General features: G+C 40.8%; 1 protein-coding gene across 1 annotated transcript; it reads right to left on the reverse strand.

The window, feature by feature from the left end:
* Positions 1-78: 78 nt before the first annotated feature.
* Positions 79-19,175, reverse strand: crispld2 (cysteine-rich secretory protein LCCL domain containing 2). Its single transcript, XM_088613616.1, has 15 exons — positions 18,956-19,175; positions 15,344-15,723; positions 13,463-13,581; positions 12,511-12,643; positions 9,727-9,842; positions 9,348-9,448; positions 8,978-9,130; positions 8,531-8,591; positions 8,307-8,373; positions 7,959-8,089; positions 7,673-7,716; positions 6,760-6,832; positions 5,716-5,791; positions 3,886-4,019; positions 79-2,076 (listed from the first exon to the last, which is right to left on the reverse strand). The coding sequence occupies exons 2-15, from the start codon at positions 15,608-15,610 to the stop codon at positions 2,025-2,027; spliced, it is 1,527 nt and encodes a 508-aa protein (XP_088469742.1). The 5' UTR covers positions 15,611-15,723; positions 18,956-19,175; the 3' UTR covers positions 79-2,024.
* Between the last annotated feature and the right edge of the window lie 3,203 nt (positions 19,176-22,378).

Here is a 22,378-nt window from a genome sequence, read left to right on the forward strand (position 1 = left end):
CTTGTTTTTATTATTCTTTATTACAATAAAAAGGAACCTAATTCATCAGAATCATTTACCTATTAAAAAAAAGAACCATAAGTTTTAAACTTTCTTTATTATCAAATTATACACAATAATAGGACACTCAACTGGCTGTATAAAAACGATCCAACCAAAAATGGACAGAAAACTGACACATTTCTGAAAAACACTTTTACAGTTAAAAAGCCAAAGCAAAAAAAAAAGGAGAATACTTAATATATTTACACTAGAAGATATACTGCAGCTGTACATACAGAACGAAAAATGAAATGATTGCTGGCAAGATTTAGCCTATAGTTTTAACGGAGTACAATGACAGGTCTGAGGTAGCCAAAAAGGACAAGCAAGTAGCAAATTCTAAATACAATCTAGACTGGGGTGTTCTGTCAGCATGGGTAAAAACAAGGAATCTTTAGGGGAAAGGCAGGAGTTTTTACTTCATCCTAACGGGATTCAGCTAATCAACACATTCGGGTGCTCACTACATTTTAAAACATTTTTATAAAAGAATCATTAAGGCCACGTTTGTTTTTTTTCAGCATGAAAATCCATCTGCTGAACTGTGAAATGAGTCAAACAGGTGAGAAAAGGTATAAGACTGCTACCACCTACTGACCATGTCTTGTTTACAGCTACGTGCTTCACGTCCCGGGTAAGTGTTCTCTTTATTAGAAAAAATACATTCTGAGTGGTTTTAACAGTGATCCATGCATCTGTTTCTTTTACAAAGTGCATCCAGGTGCATGAACTGTTATTTAATTTTTTTCATAAAAAAGGCACTTGGCAGACAAATCCTATCCAGAATATGAGCTACTACTGTAACAAAATGATAAACAAAATGATAAACATGCATTGACCCTTGATTGTTTCAGATGCTGATCCACTGACATTAGGATGTGAAATTTTTATGTTAACATCTGGATCAAAGCCAGAGGTGTATGAATAACAGCTATTTCATAAGGCACAATTGTGATATGTCACACTGATTTTGTAATGGTAACTGGAAAAACATGCACAAGGCAAAGACTAGCCTCGTATATGCAATTATAATATATTCTGTCTATTTCTGTTTAATCAACATACTGATACCAGTTTCTATCACTTTATAATTCCCTTTTCTAACTGTATGGTTTATGCACAGGTGGCAAATTTCACAAGATAAAGAAAATCTGACCTTTACACATATAGATCATATTTCTGTACCTTTATCGGAGCTTCAAGTGATATCATGTGTTATTGGCACACCAAGTCATATTAGATTCCAGGTCTGCTCATAATAAAACTGTAAACAATGAAAGATCCTATTCATCCCGGCTTGTTAGGAGTCCCGGCTTTCAGCAAATCAATAGCTTGAACAGTAAGCCTTGAAGAGCAAATAAAAAAGCTAGGATATATAGTCGGTAATAATGTGACAATATGTTTCTGATCTCAATCCAAAAAAGCACCAACAATCAGTGAAAAAAAAAATACAAATGCTAAAAAGATATAACTGTTTCTGATCCACAAACGGAAACACTGTACAAAGATTAAACACAAATGCAATCAATATACATTCCTGTGTATGGAGAGCAATAGGTTGTTTCTGCATTTTTAAAATAATAAGTAATATAACATTTTTAACTTTAAACTATACTCTGAGACAGATATAACCAGCACTGCTGTTCAATTTATCATATAATATTATACAGCATTCTGCATTGTTGCTCACATATTCAGTCTAAAGAAATCAACAACTGGTAACAATGCACTTGAGAAATGAATGCCCCGTTCTTTCACGGTCTTTGTTTTTACTTGTTCTACAGGATTTTAGAACACTCTTTGTGTCTGTGAGAGGCGGAGGAGGTTCATTTTGACACTCGTCTTTCTGTAGAGCAGGTGAGAAGGTTCTGTGAGGTTGCCATGGTGCAAGCGAGGGGCACTTCTTGTCCCTTTTCACCACAAGCAGTGAGCCCGTGTATTCATAAACCGAGCCAGAGCCGAGGCCTGGACCAAATGGAGGCTTACTCTCTCACCGCAAAGAGGCGGAAGGACTTCCCTTCTGGATTTTTCTTACTGTAAAACAAAAAAAGAGTGATATAGGGCTCGTTCATCAATGCTTGGCTATATCCATAATCAATACACTCTTGTAAATGAACCGAGGTATCGTCAGGTCACAGAAATGTCAAAACCTAGATGATTTCTTTGTCCTTCTGCACTTTCTATGTTTTACTGTATGGCAAACCTTAAAATGCTTGTCTTTGGGCCTCCTAAGTGACAACCAGTAAAGGTGCTCGTCTAAGGGTAGTTTAAAGCCTAGTATATAATATATATGTGTTATATAATATAAACGTGTTATAATATAACACAACATAATCCTAGAGATCAGTGCTATATGATTCCAAGTGAAAGCAGAATTTGTATCTTCACATTTTTACCGATAACATCTGTTAAACAGTAACTGTTTTCTACAGAAAAACAGTGTAGACAATGAAGTCAATGATAAGAAAAGGAGCAAGTTCAGGAATATTTCATCATTAGAAAAGGAATAATTTCAGACCTCAGATCCTCATAGAACATAAATAAAGACAACAGGACATATTAAATTGTTTATACTTGCTGTCACTGTACATACAAGATAGATTCCAAGAAAAGACACTATCTTATTTATGGCTTCTGCCTTGCATTTGACACAACCCTCAAAAAGCTGTCTTTGTTACAGAAGCTTAATCAACAGCTTATTGCTGTTTCATCACATGATTTTGGAGAGCCTGAACAAACAAGGTAAAAGTGAACCTACTAAGAAGCACATTAGCAAGATAGCATGGGTTCAAGTCTGTCCATCACAACTCTAGCACAAGACTAACGCATACAAACCAGCTAGTTTATTATTAGGCGGCAGATTGCAAAATTGTGCAGTGCAAATTGTGAGTACAACTTACTGACGCATTATACAAACCCTGGTGACAAGTTGGTGAAGCTATTTGTCTGGGGTGGTTAATGCTGTGCAGTGCAGATAACTCGACATGAAGGATCTTAGAAGCCTTCAATTCTAATAATGCATCCTCATACAAACTAAAGCATATGTCCTCTTTCTCTGCGTGCTGGCTCTAGGTACACAGGAGGGCAGCTCATAGCATACACTGACTCATGGCAGGAATATTTCCAACTGTCTAGACAAGAATGTGCATGTGACCTTACAGTATGTAGGTCACAGCACAAATATAGGGAAAAGGAGGATTGAAGAGATCATTTCCATTTATTTTACAATGCATCTTATATCAAGAGACAATTCATGAAATGAACATCAGGCCTGCATAGCCGATTTGTTTGGATTCAGACAAATTAAAACTGCCCTCTCAGAAAAAGCATAAACAAAGTAAAGTAGTTTGTTTTTATGTGTTCACAAATGAGTCAAAGAAATGGAATCAGAATATCAACAGTACTTCAACCCAACAAAAACTCTACTGTTTTCAATCAGTAGTTCGTTATGCAAGCTCTCATCTTTTTTCATAGTTAATTTGCAATGCCTGTAGATACAGTACACGTACATAATTACTGCTTGTGAAAAGTACATCACAACACATTTTTCTTGAGCTTCCCAGTGACTATGGTAAAAATTGTCAGAATTGATTTATGTATCATTGAACATAAATTTTTACGCAACTGATGTCTCTTCAAAGTGTCTAGTAGTACCTTTTGTTCCTCATGAAAGACTCAGGAAAAGCTTACAAAACTAATGCGGTGTTATTTTATCAAAAACTAAAATAAAAGGATCTAATAGTTTACATGTATCCATAGTTGATGGGCATTTACCCATCTTACAATTTTGAATTGCTTTTACTTGAATTGACTAGGTTTTCAGGTAAGAAAAACAATCATTACCTCTCTGACTGGATTCCATTCTTAAGAGTTCCCACATAATTCTTCTTTTTATCTGCTGTCACGATGTCCACATAGCCTCCAGTCATAGCTTTGATCACCCCAGCATGGATAGCTGCCCGACAAATACTTGAGCTCTAAGGGCAAGGGAGACAGAGGTACTCCTCTTTAACACTCTGCACTTTATTTCATGTATAAACACATTTCTAAAAAACAGGCATAGAGCAGGTTGATCAGGAATTCAGTAGCATCTTAATGATCGATAGATCATTTTACAGAGTAACAAAAAGGACAACAGCTAAATCATTTTTACATTCCAGCTATCTATACACAGATATACACAGACAACATCTCAAGGAATGGTTTCTGGCAGAAGGAACTGAGGAATATGATTGTTTACTGAAAAGTGGAAGTAGTCTTCAAAATCATTTTCCATTGGAAGAAGAATTTCATTAACCAGTTCCATCTGTCTGCTAAATTCCTTTCTAATAAACCTGTCCCAATTTTGGGTGCGATGTGAAAGATTTGTTTTTAACTTGTCACAGATGTTCAGTGCACTGTGTTTATTTCCAGGTTTAATGCAATTAAGAGTGCCTACAGCTATTGTTTACGATTGTGTCATTTAGGAGACTGCAAATCTTTGTAAAATGTTAAAAACAAAAGTGTCACTGACCCAAAATACAAAGCAGACCCTTGGAATAGAACCGGCTGTTTAAAAAATGTATACAAATGAGCTTTGCGTACTGTTTAAGTTTTCCTCACATCTGTTTTCCAGCATTAAGATCACACTGTGACCTTGCTGGTGGCACAGGCCATAAGGAAACCATGGGGTCTTTTTTTTGCATGGGACACTCAGATGTTTATCAAGGCCTCCCAGATCCACTTTTCCATGCCTGGGGGCCTTATAAAGGCTTCCTCTGTCAACTCTCCTCTGCTCATCTTCAGCCTCTCCGCAGCCCACATCAACTTTAAGAGTTGCAGCAAGACTAGAATGCTCCTGTCAGCCATCTGCTGCAGCCTGTCTTTCGACACTGCCTATCCCAAAGCCCACAAATTCAGTAAAACTCAACATATTACAAAGTTATTCCAGTTTTTCTTCATAGTGATTTAGAAAAGATGGTTTATAAATAAGCACTTGGTATATTGCTGGAATCTGTCCTAACTCCATTCCTGAACAATAGCAGTAATTAAGTGCTGTTACATGCCTCCTGGGAGCTTCTGATGTCTTGCCAGCTTGGAAGGGGCTGTGTTTTTCCAAAGGAATGCTTAAACCCTGAAACACTATGGTTCACTTAAGTACGGTAAGATTCACAACATCAATCTACGACCCCAGGAACTCTCTTGTTTTGCTACAGATGTACATTCAAGTCTTTGGGGATCTCCTGTGATTTTTATTTCTGTTTCATTCAAAATAACTACACATTACTCTACCTACAACTGATCCTGAGCATGTAATAGTATCTGAAATATTAACTCTCATGAGAAACTGGAAACCCACAAAACACTGTTGGCCAACTATGAGTCAAACTCATGACTCCTTACAAGGAGAAACAGCTGTAAACAGTAAATGCCATAAGGACACTTAGTAAAGTCCACAATGTCCCCTGCTCACTAATGTGTACACAAATCAGTCTAGCGATATGTTGTGCCTGTCACAGAATAAAGCCTCCAGAAGATTACAATAAAGCACCATGGCTTGACAATATTTTGTGATACAAATTCCCAAAATATTTTAAACATCAGTGCAGCACATCTCCCTTTTCTACACACTAGTCATCACAGATATAAAACTCCTATGGCTGGTTGCCTTGCTCGTATTGCACTTATACTCACATCCGAGTAAATATTGGTGCCAATCACTGGAGCCCAGTATGAAGGTTCATCCTTGCAGGTTGCTGGGCAGTACACTCTGAGGAACAACAGTAGAAAAAAAGATCAATGATAATCAGAAATAACACCACAAATGTACACTCCTACGCTGAAAACTCTGAAAGAATCAAGTGAAGAATGATCTGCGCTCAACTACCTAGACGAGGAGACATAAGCACAGAATAGACCAAATCTGCACTACTGCATGCTGAGTGTAAACTCTGTACTTGATGGCAGATATGATTCTACTTTGGGGAAAATCCTGAAAAATAAAAAGCTGCCATGGTTTTCTGGATTTGTCATTTCTGATTAGAGGCTCATGTATAGGTCATTTAATCTGGGCCAAGGCATACTTCACAGACATGAAAAGATCATCCAGAATCCCACTTACAGTACTAGCATTTTGACTCCGTCTCAATCTTTAATACAAATTTTCAACGGGTAAAATCCCTTTTTTAAAACGGAAAAAACTTTCTTTAAGAGTTCCTCTGCCAATATTAGAAGACTCAGGTAAGGAAGGTCAGGCTTGATGCTTGAGAAAAATTTAAACGGAAGTTAGTGTGCTTACGACAGAGTTAATTATAATTTATTCACTCCATTGATTCAAAACAGAGTGACAGGGGAACCAGAGCCTGTCCAGGCAAGCAATAAATCCTGGACAGAATGCCATTCAAACACTGCCAGTCAAACAGACACAAACACAGACTCACACCAGGGCCAATTAATCTACCAGTATCGTTTGGACTGTAGGAGGAAACCCACGTACACATGGGGGAGAGCATACAAACTGCACATACTGTAGACAGCACCCAGATAATGAACCCAGGGCCCCAGAGCTGTGAGGCAATGCTAACCACTGTGCGGCCATTATAACTTAATCTACAATGCAAATTCCTAACATTTAAATGAATAAATTGATGGAGCAACTCCATTTAAAAGTTATTCAACTCTTAAAACAGGTTTGCTATAGAGTCTCAGCTTGAATGGTAAAGTATGTCAGACACTCACCGTGGGCAGTGAGAAACTGGCCCTTCAAAAGGACATAGTTCTGCCACAGTTGCATAGCAGTCCACTGTCTTCTCTGTAGTTAAAGGACAAAGACAGGCCACGTCATATATTGAAGATAACCATCCCCAGAAACATTCATGCATAAACCATTGGAGGTTCTGTATTTAAAGTAAGACAAGTGTTGCATGCAGGTAGCAAAAATAAACTACAAATAAAAAATGGGACAACCTTGGCTTGAAGAGGCTACCTATGAAAATGGCTTGGGAGTTTGTTTCGAACATGAAAATGATCTATCAACATAATGTAGAAAACGACAAAAAAGGCCAACAAAACATTAGGATCTATAGCTATGCGTAGGATTTAAACCAAGGGATATTGCAATCATAGAATGCACAAAGTCAGACTTCATTAAAAAAAACTACAATTAAGGAAAGAAGGTGCTCCCTTCTTTCGAGAACAGCCTACATGTCTTCCTCAGGTCAATTAGCCAATATAAACCCAATGAACTAGATGGAGTGAAGAGAGGTCATTCAGGAAATGAGATATTTCCTAACTTTATGTTTTTATCTCAATACAGACCTTAAACTGTAAGGATAATAAAACCAGATAAAAGATACACAGTAGTCTTTTAGTTCCATAATCTTACCAATTAGAATTTCTTCCCCCCCCACCCCAATGTCTCAAGAGTCTTTTTACATGGTGGTCAAGGCTGAATTTATGTTTTTTCCATCCGTTCAAAGTGCAAAACAGTGTACAGATCTTGGTCAATAAGGCATGTAATAAGGCACCTTTTGTTTCAGAAATGTTTGTCTTATTATTCTCCACACAGCTTTGCCAGCATTGCACATGTACTCCCACCAGCCAGTTCAAACACACATCTTATTTATGCAATATAATACAAACGTTTCCATACCTTCAACTTTTGAGACAATGAATGCATTTGAGGCTTTATATTTACTGTAAAGAAAAAGAATGAATGCGTTACAAATTTAGTGCTTTTACACAAGCTTTCCTTTATAGACCCTCTTAACTACATTCCATGATTGATCAAAACCAGACATAAAAACCTTTGCTCAAAAGAAGGTACAACAGGAAGACAGATGTTGTCTTTCTAGGCACACAGGACTCTTTCAATACTGTTCATTTTCAGGAAACGGACAGAAAGACACACGCAGTTGACGGTAGGCACGGGTCTCTACCTGAAAGACTCAATTCCATTCCTCGTGGATTTGACGAAGAAGGGCATCCTGCTTTTCCGAGTTATATCTATCAAACCTCCATTGTTATCAATCGCTCCATAATGCAATGCAGCCCGGCAGATACTGGATTGCTGAAAGAAGAACAGCCATTAAAACTTACTTTCTGGTCATGGATGTACTGTATGAGTTACACACTTTAAAAGAGGTTATTTCTCGTCAACCAATGTACCACAACAATGACTAAACCACACACGATCACGTCTGACTTCTGACTTACCGACACATAAGAGCTGCAAGAGAATTAAGTACAATTGCAGAAGGTGTGAAATCATAGAGTTGATAGCTTACCACATCATAAAAGAGGGTCCCCCACACCTTGCCTTTAGAGCTCTTGCAGTTTGCAGGACAGACGTACCTACAGGAAAAACACTGCTATCAGCACAAAGTATAATGCTTACTTATGTAATGGAAAGCAGACAGATAAATAACAATTGGTTATCCATTCACATCTCAACAAACAGGACCAAGGAGTTGAGCTGACGTTTGGTTTAGGCAACTGGAAAACAGACTACCTGTTACATGTTGCTCCTTTGCATTTATCACGCATCTTCGTCTCACACTTGATATCCTGGGCTGAAATGTAAAATGTGGAATTACATGAGCGTCACATTAACAGTAATACCTTTGCTGTTCACCATGCCCTTCAGACAACAACCTGCAGCTCTGTTCGGCGTATCTTCAGCATACCATTGAAAACTATCTGCCTCTGTATTTTTCCTTCTTCCTAATGAGGGTCAAGCTAAACGTCTAAAACAATTAGCAAGTGAAAAGACCAGCATGCGCTTCCCTTCTCCACAGCTGTGTTGTCTAATTCATGCTTTACACATTCATTTCCTCTTTTTTCATGTCAACGTGACAGCCCTCTCTCTGAGGTAGTCCCCAATTGTGTTTCCTCATTGACTACTTTTAACCTGGCGCTTTGCCTGCCCTGATATATGGACCCCTGGGCCTAGTCTCACCCATATAGGTCCTGCCCGTGTCCTTGGAACCTGGCTTGGTGGGAGCGGGGCGGGTGCGAGGTCGTGCCCAGGCAGGGATGTCCTCCGGGACCTGGGGTTTCTCCACTTCGTTCATGTCCTCTGTCTCAGGGCGCTGGGGCTCAGGGGTGTCTGCTGTGAAGAGGAGGTGGGGCACAGGACCTCGTCATCAGAGGTATAATGATACTGAGGTGACCTGCCAATCAATCACCCTTCTGAGATGTAATATTATGACACTGGAGCACTGCTGGCGTATTGTTCAAACAAACGAATTGCAATTCTACTAACATTCGCCGCTTCGCATAACATTGTCCTGCAGAGCAGGAGACACACAAAAAAAAGAGGTGCATACCTTTGTAGCAGAGGTTTTCCTTGCAGCCCCCTCCATAACTTGGGGGACAGTGGGAGCACGGCCTGCCATGTTGGTAGGGGGCCTCACCAATCCAGTTACCCCTGGGACACAGACACAGGGAGAACACAGGGGACAGAATGACTTGCTATTATGGAGGACTACACAAGGACAGTTCTCTGCTAAGCACTTTATTTACATTTCCATTATTTCCAATTTGGGTTGTGACCACAAAATCTCATCGGAGTGTTACTAAACACTTGTAGGAAATCCTACAATGACCACATGAATTGTTGTTTATCAAACAAATCTATATATATAAATTGCGCATATGCAGAATATACCACACATTATGGAGAAACAAAAGCAAACCGTGTCTTACTTTGGCGAATAATTACAGACGAGGTACACGGCGTTCTCCCAGATCTCTCCCCAAACGTTCATCCTCCCACACACGTGGACAGCACAGCCCACTTTGTTGGTCGTGGCCCAGACAATCTGGTAGCAAGCCAGAAAATGAAACTCAATAAAACCAGTTTCATTTACTTGTAATCACAGTAAAGCCAAGCCTAGGAAAATCACAATGATCTATTCACCTAGGTAGGTTCTGTAGTTTACAATGGTAACAAAAGCAATGTATCATGGAGCATTTTATGGAGAAGCCAGTCTGAGATTCAAAAAGTAGATCTTAAAAGAGTCCTTTAGTTTAGAAAAAACCTGATGAATCTGGCTTGAGTTCTTTCCTATTGTTATTTTAGCTGTTAAGCGGTACAGAAAAAAAGAAAAGATTCCCAAACTGTCTTGCCTGTTTTACTGTATAGTCTATTTTGTGTCCTCACCCTAGAGCACTGTGGCACTGACTCCAGGTCACTGGACCAATATAAACAGCTGACGAAATCAGCTGGAAAGGACTATTTATTTGAAAATGGTTTTCCTTTTTCCATATTTTCTTTCAAATGCCTTTGCCAATTTCCACAGTGCCTGGAACCAGCAGCAGGTGTTGTTGTAAAATCACAAGACCCTGTTCTACACCGTCATCATGGAATGGAGAGCCATCCGAAAGAAACAATGCCTGTAATCTTCAGGTCTGAGAGTAGATTACGAGCTAAAACATTCTTGCAACATAACATTGTGTACTCCAAGTCACTGAGTTGAGGTGGGGGGGGGGGAGAAGGAGGAAACTTTCAAGTTATCGAGCAGACAACTCCACTTAATCCTCAAAGGCAAGCCAGCTGTAGGACACAGGAGGCTGCAAAACATTCCTCCTCTTTGCTGGTAGATATTCCCGAGTTGACTTGCTTGCTGGGGAAGCAGCTACCGTGCGCAAATGATTTAATCAGACTGACTACAGCCATTGGGGACCAAAGTGGAAACAACCCTTGAATGACTTTCTCAATTCAATTACAGAGGCTGCCATTCATAAAAGTCCACTGAGACGGCTTGGCTGTGTTAAAGGGATAAGCCTTCTGTGAAGTTTTCCATTGCTTTTTTCGGAGATGCAGTTCTAAGCACACAGCCAGTCCTGGTTTAAATGTTAATTATTAAAAACTTCTATTCTTCATATTCTAGTGAATCTCCAATTCTGACATCCTGTGTGTGTTGTGCCTCTGATATATTTCTATAGGTAAAACAGCACACTAGGGAGCAGCCGACACAGATAATGCCTATAAGCCCACACAAAAAAAAATACATTTTGGAAACTGACATGCAGTTTCAACCTTTCCGTCCATCTAGAATATTTCTGTTATAAACTTCTCAAAGCTTTGCTCTCTTCGACTCAGTTCCTGCTCATTCCATGAGCTTTGCTCTAAAAAAAAAGTGACATGGAAAAGATAAATGAATTGGGCTGGAATTAAATGGAAATTATTTGGCTGAAAGTTACTGCCACAGATGTCCAGTTTTTCAGATTGCGTTTGGAGTCATTTCCTGTGAGCCTGTTGGATGCAGCTGCTTCTCTGGCGGACCCAAGTTCTGAATATTACGCCTGACTGTGGTGCTCAGAATAAGATTCTACAGTTCATGACCGGGCCAGGTGAAACACAATAGGACCCCGAAAACACAAAAAGGAAGAATGTTAGACCGACAAGCCAACAGAGTAAAGACTAAATGTGTAATCTTTACATGGAAATTAAAATCAAAGAGAGAAACAAAAAGTGTCTGCGTGTTTGTTTTCGGGAGGTCAGAGTTGGCTATATACATGTGTATCTGCAAAGGAATCCAGGTCACATTCAAATGACCTACAGGATGTGGAACGATTTCCAGATGTCAATGACCTGGTTTCAGAATGTAGTGAAACTGAGCAATTCCAGAAACCCCTCTAAGCCACAGTTTGAGGTCTGAGGCAAGGAGAAATGGGTTATTACAGGGGAAAGCACACTCTTAATACTAATGTGTTGCTTACAATGTAAGCTTGGATATTTTCAGGAGTCCTTTCATGATGGTATTGTGAGATTCAAGGGGAAGAAAAACGTTCTGTGGTACAGTTTTCTGCTTGTCCACATTTAAAACACACTGAGGGCTCGCATCTACAGAACATTTGGAGATCCTCCATCTAGCTAGCATCCATAGAGTAATGGGAGGTTTCTTCTGAAACCATTTAAAAAATGACCGAAGTCACAAATATCTTCTGTCCCAAACGCTGTCAAGTATTACTACAAAAATAGCTGCTTTGGTGAACTTTAAATCCACAAAGCCTCCTCCTTCAGAGAAAACACACATTTCCAAGAAACAGCACAGGGAGATTGTGTGTCCAAACCACAGGAGGCTCCATCCTATGCAGGTACTGTATGTTCTGCTAGTGAGAGGCTATGAATACAGCTGAACAACAGATTTGGTCATTTGCAAATCAATAAAAAGAAAAGCCTAAAAGCCAAATGTTGTTTTCTGTACGGTAGAAATGTCAGTGGTCAGCTTTGGGTTGAGCTCTGGACCTGGGAGCTCTCTGCGTTGAGCTTGTCTGTTCTCCCCATGTTTGCGTGGGTTTCCTCCCACAGTCCAAAAACACACTGCTAGGTTAACTGGCTTCTGAGACACGTGGCCGTAGTGCGAGTGTGCGCCTGTCTGCGATGTAACTGGCTGCCCCGTGACCCTAAATTTGAAAGCAGCGACAAGAAAACGGATGGCTGGAAGAGGGAGAAAGCAATCATGACCACGTCTGTGTCCTCACCTGTGTGTAGTGTGTGCACATGGGCCCTGAACAGCGCTCAGGGCACCAGGGGTTGCACTCGTCAGGGTAGGGGTAGGTGTAGTCCTTCACCTCATCATACCAGGCCTGGACATGATACGCAGGCGAACGGTACCTGAAGCCAAGCATAGCACATGCAGGTCAGGGGCAACATCACAGCATACTGTCAAGGCCTGCATCACAGCCTGCCATAGCAGTATCATACATAAACAGACATCTCAGGCTGCTTAATAAGTATTTATAGAACAGCATTTTAATTGACTTAGCTTTAACCATGTTTGATTTACTATAAACACATTCTGCTGCAAAAAAGCATCCTAGCTTATTTCCTTATTCAAAGGGGAATCATAAATTGAGAGTGAAACACATTTAACTGACATTACTTTGTTTTACTGTAACCTTGCCCTTTTATGGTGCTTGCAGGGGCTGAGTTTACAGAAGAAATGTAGGCCTGGCATTTTGGAATCCCCGTGGATTCCTATAACAGCACACGCCACAACATTCAGAAGAGATTCATAAAACGCCGTAATTTGTATTTTTGCATGCATGGGTTAGAGGTAAAATAAAACCTAATAACTATTACTTCCATAATCTTAACAGGCTACCACTGTATACCAGCAAGGAAGTTTTAGTTTTCCTGCAATTTGATCACCTTTTTGCTTCACCTTATTTGATGAAAGTATGAACTACTTTAACACAGTCTTTAAGCACTTCCGTGCTCCTGCCATGACTTCACTGCTCTTTTACCATGGCAGACCGCAGTGAAGTTTGATTCAGGACACAATCCTCCTACTCTTTTTAATTGACCAATTTATTTTCTATCAGGTGAACTCGTGCAGACTATTTCTGGTCCTTCTGCAAATTCTTGCTCTTTGTGGAAGATCTCCGGACACTGTCACTGCAGCACAGTGTGTCCTAATAGGCCTTCTCTCACCTGCCCCAGTGCACAGCCAAATTCTGTCCAATGGACATGAGCAGGTTCTGGGGTCCGTGGTCCCAGATGCACTCCTCTGCCCAAGCAGTGGCAGAGCGCTCCAGCTCTTCGTCCCACACCTGCAGAGACAGCAAACTCTCAGGCACCCCGTGTTATGCACCCCGAAGTACATGATTCAAAATGTTTAAAAATAAGCAAGGATTCTACATCACAAACCAACACCACCTTTTGTGTACACAGAACCTCTACTACATGAAGGTACCGAAGCTAAATATGATCTTTGGTTGCTTTTCCTGAAAACCTATGAACCTGGACTAACCTGCCCAATTTAGTACCTACAGTAGAATGATTTCAGAATTCTGCTTTCACTCTTAAATCGGAAAAAGATGTTTCAACAATGCCGAACGGAGTTAACAAATGGAAACAGCAGCTTGTGTGCGATGAAAGCCAAGGAAAGTGAGAGCAGCACACTTTTTCTTCCAATACGAGTGTTTTTCTTCCAATACGAGGCTGTGGCCATCAGCGATGATCTTTCCGTTGATGGCTGAGTGTTAACAGGATTTTTCTTTTCTTCTCTAAAAGGAGAATTGTGTCTGGTATGAGTCCTGGTTTTGCTGCAGTTCTGTGAAAAGACACTCCATTCTAAACTTGCAATGGAGGCTGAAAGAACAGGTGAGCATTTTTAGTACCCCAGTACTCCTGTGTGATTCGTCCCGGTAAATTTCCAGGGTCTTGGTGGTCCGCAGCTCAATCTGCTCCTTCAGGCAGCAGATGTTGTTCCTGCACAGTGCGCGCCCCCTCAATAAAACCCTGCTTGTTCACCCGGGCCTGGCAGGAGAGGCCTGGCTGGGCTGGCAGTGATTTTCCACCCACACACACCCACACTGGCCGCTCTCCTCTATGCACACCCCTTTCAAATGAAACGCCATGTCTCTATCCTCCCTCTGCAATGACTCCACTAACACAGAGAGCACAAAGCACAAAAAACAGAGCTAAAGCCTCTTCAGGGCATTTTCAAAGCGAAAACCTCTTCATTTTCCACCAACTGAATGGAAAAGTTTAAGTTGGAAAAAAAGCAGTGGAGTTTGGCAAGGTTCTGGGGATGTTCTTGACAACGAAGGCTTGACAGCTTTAAAGCACCTTTTGTAACACATTTACCCATTGTTACTTCTGAATAATGGTAGTGACATTTCAAATGACAGCTTATTGGTTTCTCAAAAGGCGTCTGGTATTAAAGCTTTCCTTGTTGTTTTTTTGGGTGTTAGTGCATGTAACAGTACGATCAATAGCTCTCAGGTCCAACCATCCGTTTTGTGCAGCTGTGTTAATATACCAATCTGCAGCGGCAGGGCAAAAAAAAAAAAATTGGACTTGCAACCTTTTTTCTCAAGCTTATGTAATGTCAATAAGTCACCCTTACTGTATGAACGTACTCAGTTCACAAAATGGGCTACATCTGGGAATTGTAAATATAGTGACTCTGCAGGACCTATGAAAATGCTTTTATCTCTATCAAGCACCACCTCAGCTTTGCCTTCCTATCTCACTTCATCGTCAGCTCTCACTTCTCATCGGTTCAAGGCAATTCCAGTGTCTGTGTCTTGCATTCTCTATCTTAGGCATTTTGATAAGACTGTGGTATACAGCATGGCCGAAGTGTAATGCGCTGACTAGGGGAGAAGAGTGGAATCATGGTAAAAGTGTGTCAAAGAAGGTTCAGATCCACAGCCAGCAATGACAGAACACAGCAAATGCATGTTTAAAGCACACATTTGGAATTGCACCAGGAAATTGGAATTTACACTGGACAGAGCAGGGACTTCTACGAACGCTGAGAAATGGGAGGTAACGGGCTTAAGGATGTGTGCTCTCGTCTCTCACCATGTACTCCATGTCGGAAGCTGAAGGCTGCACCTGTCCTCTCAGCTTGTTGTGCAGCTGCAGGATCTCCTCCCGGTCGGACCACTGGATGGCGCGCCGGGCTCTGCTGAGCACCCCGTTCCCCGTGCGGTTGTGCAGCTCGGGCTCCTGGTAGCGGCTCAGCAGCAGCTGCAGCTCTGGGGAGTCGGGCAAGAACAGGGCAATGCCATCTCGGGCTGCGAGCATCAGAAGGGCCAGACTACAAAGCCAGGGCACAGCAGCACTCATCTCCCAAACCAGTCTGCAGCTCTGTCACAGGACGTTAATTTCTCCCTCTTTCCTTCTGAAGAGTACAGTGGATGCTCTGTGTCCGCTCTCCTCGACAGCTCTGTGTACACAATCTGAAAGAAAACATATCCTGTAAGCTTTGGGGCTGACCAAGCAGGTTCCAGTGAAGCTAACACGCCTGGACAGACAGGCTAAGGGAGCAAATGAACACAACCTTGCCAGCAAACATTCAGAACAGCAAACATAGCTGGAGATCGCTGCCCCTGCTCTCTCCCACCCTCTCTTTCCAGCTCTCAAAGAAGCATGTTATTGTAAAAGTGTTAAACACACCCAGCAAGCCGGCTTTACATTAAATTATACAGAAGCTCTGTATCATTTAAGCTCTTGTGAAGATTTGATGCAAAACTGGGCAATTGTGAAACGAATAAGAAAACATCAACCGAGCTTATAACTTGGGTCGCAGATACAGAAAAAATCAGTAAACATTCAAATAAAGTATTCAGTTTCCTACAACAGGCCAGTAATTCAGTGATGTGTGCTCATGGTAATAATGATGCTTCAGCGTTTCTCAAGGAAACAGGTATTCATTCAATAATACAATACTAGACAGTGAATAATTTTAGCACTAGCCACTAGAGGGCTGTCCTGGGAACACTGACACCTCCTAGCATTTGTCTGGGATGCACTATGAAATGAAAATCACCTACTATACAGGTATTTAGGTACTGTATGTAGGACTTCTGTAGGGGTCATTGTCTTTTCCCTTAATACTGGCAGTATGCTTTCTCAACACATTGTGCTCTCCTATTGTAGTAGTAAGCATTTAGCACTCTGTATATAATAATTTGGGATGGGGAATAAAGGGCATCCATTATGACGCAGCTGCCCTGATATTTCACGATGATGTGAAGCTATTGTCAAGCAACTTGAAGTAACGGTGGCTGGTGAAGAGATGAGCCACCCTCTGTTCCTCCGCTTGAGGACTGTTTCTGACCCCAATTCCAACTGCTTCTGCATTCTCATGCAACAGGAGCAGAACATTTGTGTTGGCAAGCCCCCAGATGTCTTCCGCAGTGGAGAGAATACCCTGGAGCAGGAACAGAACTGCATAGCATGGAAGAGGGGGAAGTCATGCTGACATGCTAGGGCTTTAAAAATCCAACCCCAAGCATTTACAAGGGCATTCTGGCCCCGAGATCTGCAAAATCCATAGGAAGGATGTTGATATTGCTCTTTTGACATTATACAGAACACATTTTAAGGCAGTTCCTTTCGCGCATAAAGAAAGAAATCCGAGCACATGGAGCTTTTTTTGTCCATAAAGCATCTATTAATCCATGATCGTATTCCTAACATGATTCGAGTGGCCCTCAAATAACACTTTTAAGATTGGGCATTGCTTTAATTCATGTGCTGCGCTCAACAATGAACTACACACAGTGCAGTTAAGAGCTCCACTTTTTCTCTCTTTTTGCTGAAAAGCTCCTCCACAGCAGCTTGTTTTAGCTCATTAAGGCTGCCATCTCACTGACCTCATTTTTACAGACAAAAAACTGCTGACCTAGAAAACAAAACTCCAAAAAAGGAAAGAGTAAGGAAAAGATCAAGAGGGAGAGAGAGAGACACCACCCTCGGCATCAACCTGGAAAAAGTGTCTCACCACCTTTTCTCCCCGATGAGGCGAAGCCGGCTGTCTTGAGCACACAGACTAGCAGCCAAACTCCAGGCCTGCGCTGAGCGGACGCAGCACATTTGCGCCGAGACGTCAGACAGCACCACTACTAAATCAGCGTGTCAGACAGCGAGTAAGTGCATGACGTGAGCTCACTCCAAGCAATCTTCTGGGAACCACTCGAGATTTAAAAACCCAAACCGTCGCCAAAAAAACCTCCTGGTGCCAGAGGCTTCCCGTCACGTGGGAGAGAGACGTCAGGCCTGCTCTTGCACAATCTCAGGGGAGGAGGAAAAGGCTGCTGGAGTCCCAAACCTTTTATTTTTCCACTTTAGGACAAATTCTGCTCTGGGGGTAACAAAAGCAGTCAAAATTCACACCTCGCACCTGCCCTACAGAGTCAGAAATGGAGGCCCCACCTTTCACCAAACTTGCTTCTCTGCCATGGTAGCCCAAGGATCGGTCACTCTGTTGTTCATGACCCCCTGCGCGCACACTGTACAGCCCAGGGAGAGGAGCTGGGATCTCTAAGAGCATGGATTTACAGGCTGGAAAACTTCACTAAAAAAGCCTGTGTCTGAATGATGGAAATGAATAGATCGATTGGTTGATCTAATCTGCCAAAAGCATACTACAAGATAATACAGAACAGTGGCAATGCCCAAGACATTTTCAGGTGTTTCACTCCATAAACCGGAATGTGCAGGTTGTCAGACACAGAACAACAACATTTTGTAATTATTTTGGCAGACTTCTTAGACTGCAGGTCCCACTAGTCTATAAGCCTTTGGACTTAGAATCCCACCCCATGCATGAAAGAAACCTCACCAAGCTCCCCTTGGCAGCATCAAAATATTACCCACAGTTTGCACAGCCAAAGAAAGTATACACATTAAGCCCAACCATCTCATTTTCTTGTCTGCTCAGATATCTCCACAAAGAGCGATTGAAGCCTAGTATTTGTACAACAAGATAAACATAGCAAATATAAAACCTGCTTCAGAAATGACACGCAAGGCAATTTCAGAAAGATGTAACCTTTGTGGGTCTACTTTCAATCCAAGGTAAATCAAAACTTTATGCAATGTTAACACTTTCCAACAAAGTTCCCTATAACCGTTTCTGCCTAAAAGCAAAACGTCTCCATCACTGAATCTTCCTTTACAATTAGACAATACATTGCTATTTGTCCCTAGAAAAATAGATTAATCTTCGTTGATTTTTTATACATGGCGCATCTTTAAGATCACCCTAGTTTTCTTCACAAAACTAAATACTTTTTTTAAATGAATCCCTCAATAAATAAGTAATAAATCACTAGTCCACCCAAACACTACTGCCCTCCTTACGCTTAAAAGCAACGCTAGGATCCTGCACCTTTGAGTGCTTTTAATTGCTGGATAAACGTTATAACAAAGGAATTTTACATTCACTGCGTTCTCATTTTCATGCACAGCGTGTCTATAATGTCTATAAACATTATGGTTGACGCCGATTCTTCGTTTAGTGTAACTGGAGAGGGACTTTGCGTAATGCACTGCAGTAATTTTATTCCGATTTTTTTTTAGCAATAATCCCTCGTTTAACGTCAAATAGTTAAATTTGTAAAGAGATACATGCGAATAATAACACCTAATAGAAGGAACATAAAAAGTAGAGCAGCAACTTCTTACCGCACGCAGCACAGTACAGGCACCCTGCAATTATCAGAAGTCTTCCCACGGTACTTCAACAGTCAGCAATTTTCTTTTTACGGGTTTTCAATCCCTTTCAAGAAGAGTCTGGCTTCTTGGCTGCCGGCTTGTATTTGAAGTCGTGGTGTTTTTTGGTGACTGTTCACTATCCCGGTGAAAGCTGAACAGTTCCTTTTATAGGAGACCCTAGAAGGAGAGGAGGAGGGAGGGAGAGGGGAAAAAAAGTCAGTCGTGCCCCTTGTCAGCCCTCCCCCCCTTCTCCTGAGAAGTCAATGTTCCTGGCAGACATCAGGCACTGACTAAAAGGATGTAGAGAGGACAACGCAATCAAAGAACGAGACGTGCTTGTCACTTAGCCATCAATATGCGTATTAACTCCAATTGTGTTAAATAAACGATCATAATTCTAATTGAATAAAAATACTTCTACTGTCAGCTAATATCCATTTATTTAATGTTTTTTTAACATTTCCAATACTTAGAATAACTTAGAAATCTATTTACAGTATCTCACGTATATCAGTTTCTTCTTTTGATGTCATCTGACCATCTGTTACTTATGGAACCGTAAGCTAATAGGAAAAGAGCACACACAAAATGAGTGATACTTTTATATAACGTCGTTCACATCGACACCTCAAAAGGCTTTACAGTGGAGGAAACCTACAGTACAGTATATAGGTAGAAATAACATGTTAAGACACGGAAAACACCAGCGTTTATGCATTAAAAGTCAAGAAATGCTAGATTGAAGAAATGTTTTTAAACGACTTTTGAGGACAGAGACGGGGCAACTCGTATAGCCAAGAACTGTGTTGCACAGTTCAGACATTACTGGAAAAAAACATATCGCACATAGCATAGCGATTTGACAACACGGGAACACACAGCAACCCGAGTTTTAAAGTTTTAGGGTCAGGAGAGAACAACTGTTTGAAGCAGGAAAGCGCCCGATTGTTTAGCGTATTGTAGGTCAAGAGGAATTTTGAAGCCTAAACATGTTACTGTAACACTGGGAACCAGCGCAGGGAGACAAAAACAGGAATAACATCCATGTATTCTCACACTAGTTCCTTTTCATTTCAGAAGAAAATGCGAGTTTAAGAAAACAAAGGCTAAAAACGGCCATAAATCAGTGAGCAGAGCAGTGAAGATCACAGAGTCAACCAATGTGCTAACTATTCAGTGATTTCTGACAAAAGTACAGTTACATATTTTCTGGTTGATTATGAAACAAATGAAAAAAATAGTAAAACATTTTACCTCAGGGGAATCGTTCAGACACATCTTCAGCACTTCCAGAGCAGGCATGTAAAAGAACACCCACAAAGTCATTTAACCCTGATGATCTTTGTCTAATGTTATTTCAATGAAAAATGGTTTATCGCTAGGGCTTAGTGTTTAAATAACTACAAACTGTCTCCACTCTCAAACACCAGATGAAAATAAAACTAATTTTAAGATCTCTTCACTTATTTAAAACGTTTCATATATGGTGATGAAACTTGGTGAGCATAACAGAAGAGTAGAGACTGCAGAACCAGCTGTTAGCTTAACTGTACAGTATCACTGCTGGATGATTGACTCTTGCAGAATCAAGCTGTCCGTTTTGACTGTGTTACACCAAAACAGCTGGATTGTAAGCATTTCCTGATGTACCTTTTCCTAATGGTTACATTCTGATTTTTCTGTAAGATATATGAACACAATAAGGGAAACCTGTGGCTTTCTAAAACAACGGCAATCCATCTAAAAGTGCACAAATTTAAAGATAACATGTGACCAAGACCTGTTCCTTTGCCAAAATAACAGAGGGCCAAAACACGTCCTTAGCAAACACAGCATAGCATTTTATATATATCATCTTGCATTTATATAGTGTATCTCAGACCGAAGGATTAAGAAAGTGCTTTAAACACAAAGGAGATGACCCACTTCATCAACAACTGAAGGTGTTTGCCATTATTTGCCAGCTGGCCCAATACAAGGGGAGATCAGGCAGTCAAGTAGGAAGTTACTTTGCCAATTGAGTAAAGGAGAAAATGTAGAGATCCCAGACAGTGCTAGCCTACAGAGGAATTCAGTTAAGACACTGGGTTTAACATCCCTCCTCTTACAAACAGTGCTATGGAACATTTAACTTTATATTTATAAATCAGGAACCCTGATTAACCAACATTCAGAGAACAGTTTTGGCATTGTTTGTACATTCTGGGGTCTGACAAGATCAGGCTACAGGAGTTTAACATGGCTGGACGACTTCTGTGAATCAATGTATTTACGCGTCGTGACACATGACCTCAGCACAGGAAACATCTGTCGCTGTTGTTGTATTAGATTTAACATCAGCGTCTTGGGCTACCAGAACAGCAGTCCAGAATGGCAACATGCTGCACTTGCTGAAAGCCATGTTTTTTAATCCAGGATTTACAGCACACTACAAGGTAACTTAACCTTTAGGCTTGACCTTTGGGCAGTACGTGAATTGTAGTCTAAGATGTCAGGTAGCTGGGGATCACCTTGAGTTAATCAACAGGGTCCTCACAAGTACTCAGAACGTTTTAAAACTCGGCAAAGGGTTTTACACAAATAAATGTGGGTTTCACTATTTGGAAAAAAAAATGCAGTTTACCAAATGTCTTTCAGTGCACTGAGAAATGAAGGACCTGGTGATTGAGCTCAGCCATTATGTGCCACAGACCATCACTTACTGTACAACTCATTACATATTCTTATTTATGCATTGATGTAGCCAACATTCATTTTAAGGAACTTCGAAGTACCCTACTTTAATGAAATAGGTAATAGCTAGTCTGTTTAGTAGCCCAAAGTGAAAGAGATGGAAAACCTCATCATAAACATTTTTAGTATCCACCAATCAGCCTCCTGTGATGAAGATCCCTTAACACAAGTTCCAGATGTATGCTATCATCAGTGTAGTCTAACATTGGCCTAGCAAAACCATGAAAACAGTTCAGAGAAGAAGATACTTTAATTAGCAAGATGATTGATGCAGTAACCAAATGCACAGGATGCATTAACTTGCCATTATAATCAGAACATTTTCCGATTATATGCCATGTGAAAATTACCATAGAGTAGCTTCCAAGGGTGAATGGGAATTGAAAAGCAAAGTAACCATGATGCCTGTGAGAATATTTGCTGTGGATAAGAACTGGAGAAACTAAGTCAGCCAGTTAACTTTGTCATCTAGGTGACTCACTGGTTTCTGAAAAAAAATGAGTAGAGGACATCAATACATTAAAAACTGATTACAGTTCTTTCAGTAACAGCTTCTTGCATTATCACAGTTTACTTTGGATTCTTTCCCAAATTCTAACATAAACCATGTCCTGTGCTATCAGCCTGTAGATCTCAGCTAAAAGAAACATTCTAATTCAA

Source organism: Lepisosteus platostomus, chromosome 20 (assembly GCF_059453375.1).
Source record: "Lepisosteus platostomus isolate fLepPlt1 chromosome 20, fLepPlt1.hap1, whole genome shotgun sequence".
In the NCBI taxonomy this organism is placed as follows: Eukaryota; Metazoa; Chordata; class Actinopteri; order Semionotiformes; family Lepisosteidae; genus Lepisosteus; species Lepisosteus platostomus.

Excerpts from the sequence above, each read along its gene's own strand:
- crispld2 (XM_088613616.1), bottom strand. The coding sequence starts at position 15,610 with ATGAGTGCTGCTGTGCCCTGGCTTTGTAGTCTGGCCCTTCTGATGCTC. Across the intron at positions 8,374-8,530 it reads AAAGGAGCAACATGTAACAG|GTACGTCTGTCCTGCAAACT; the intron begins GTAGTCTGTTTT and ends TTTTTCCTGTAG. Across the intron at positions 6,833-7,672 it reads CATTGTCTCAAAAGTTGAAG|AGAAGACAGTGGACTGCTAT; the intron begins GTATGGAAACGT and ends CTTTAACTACAG.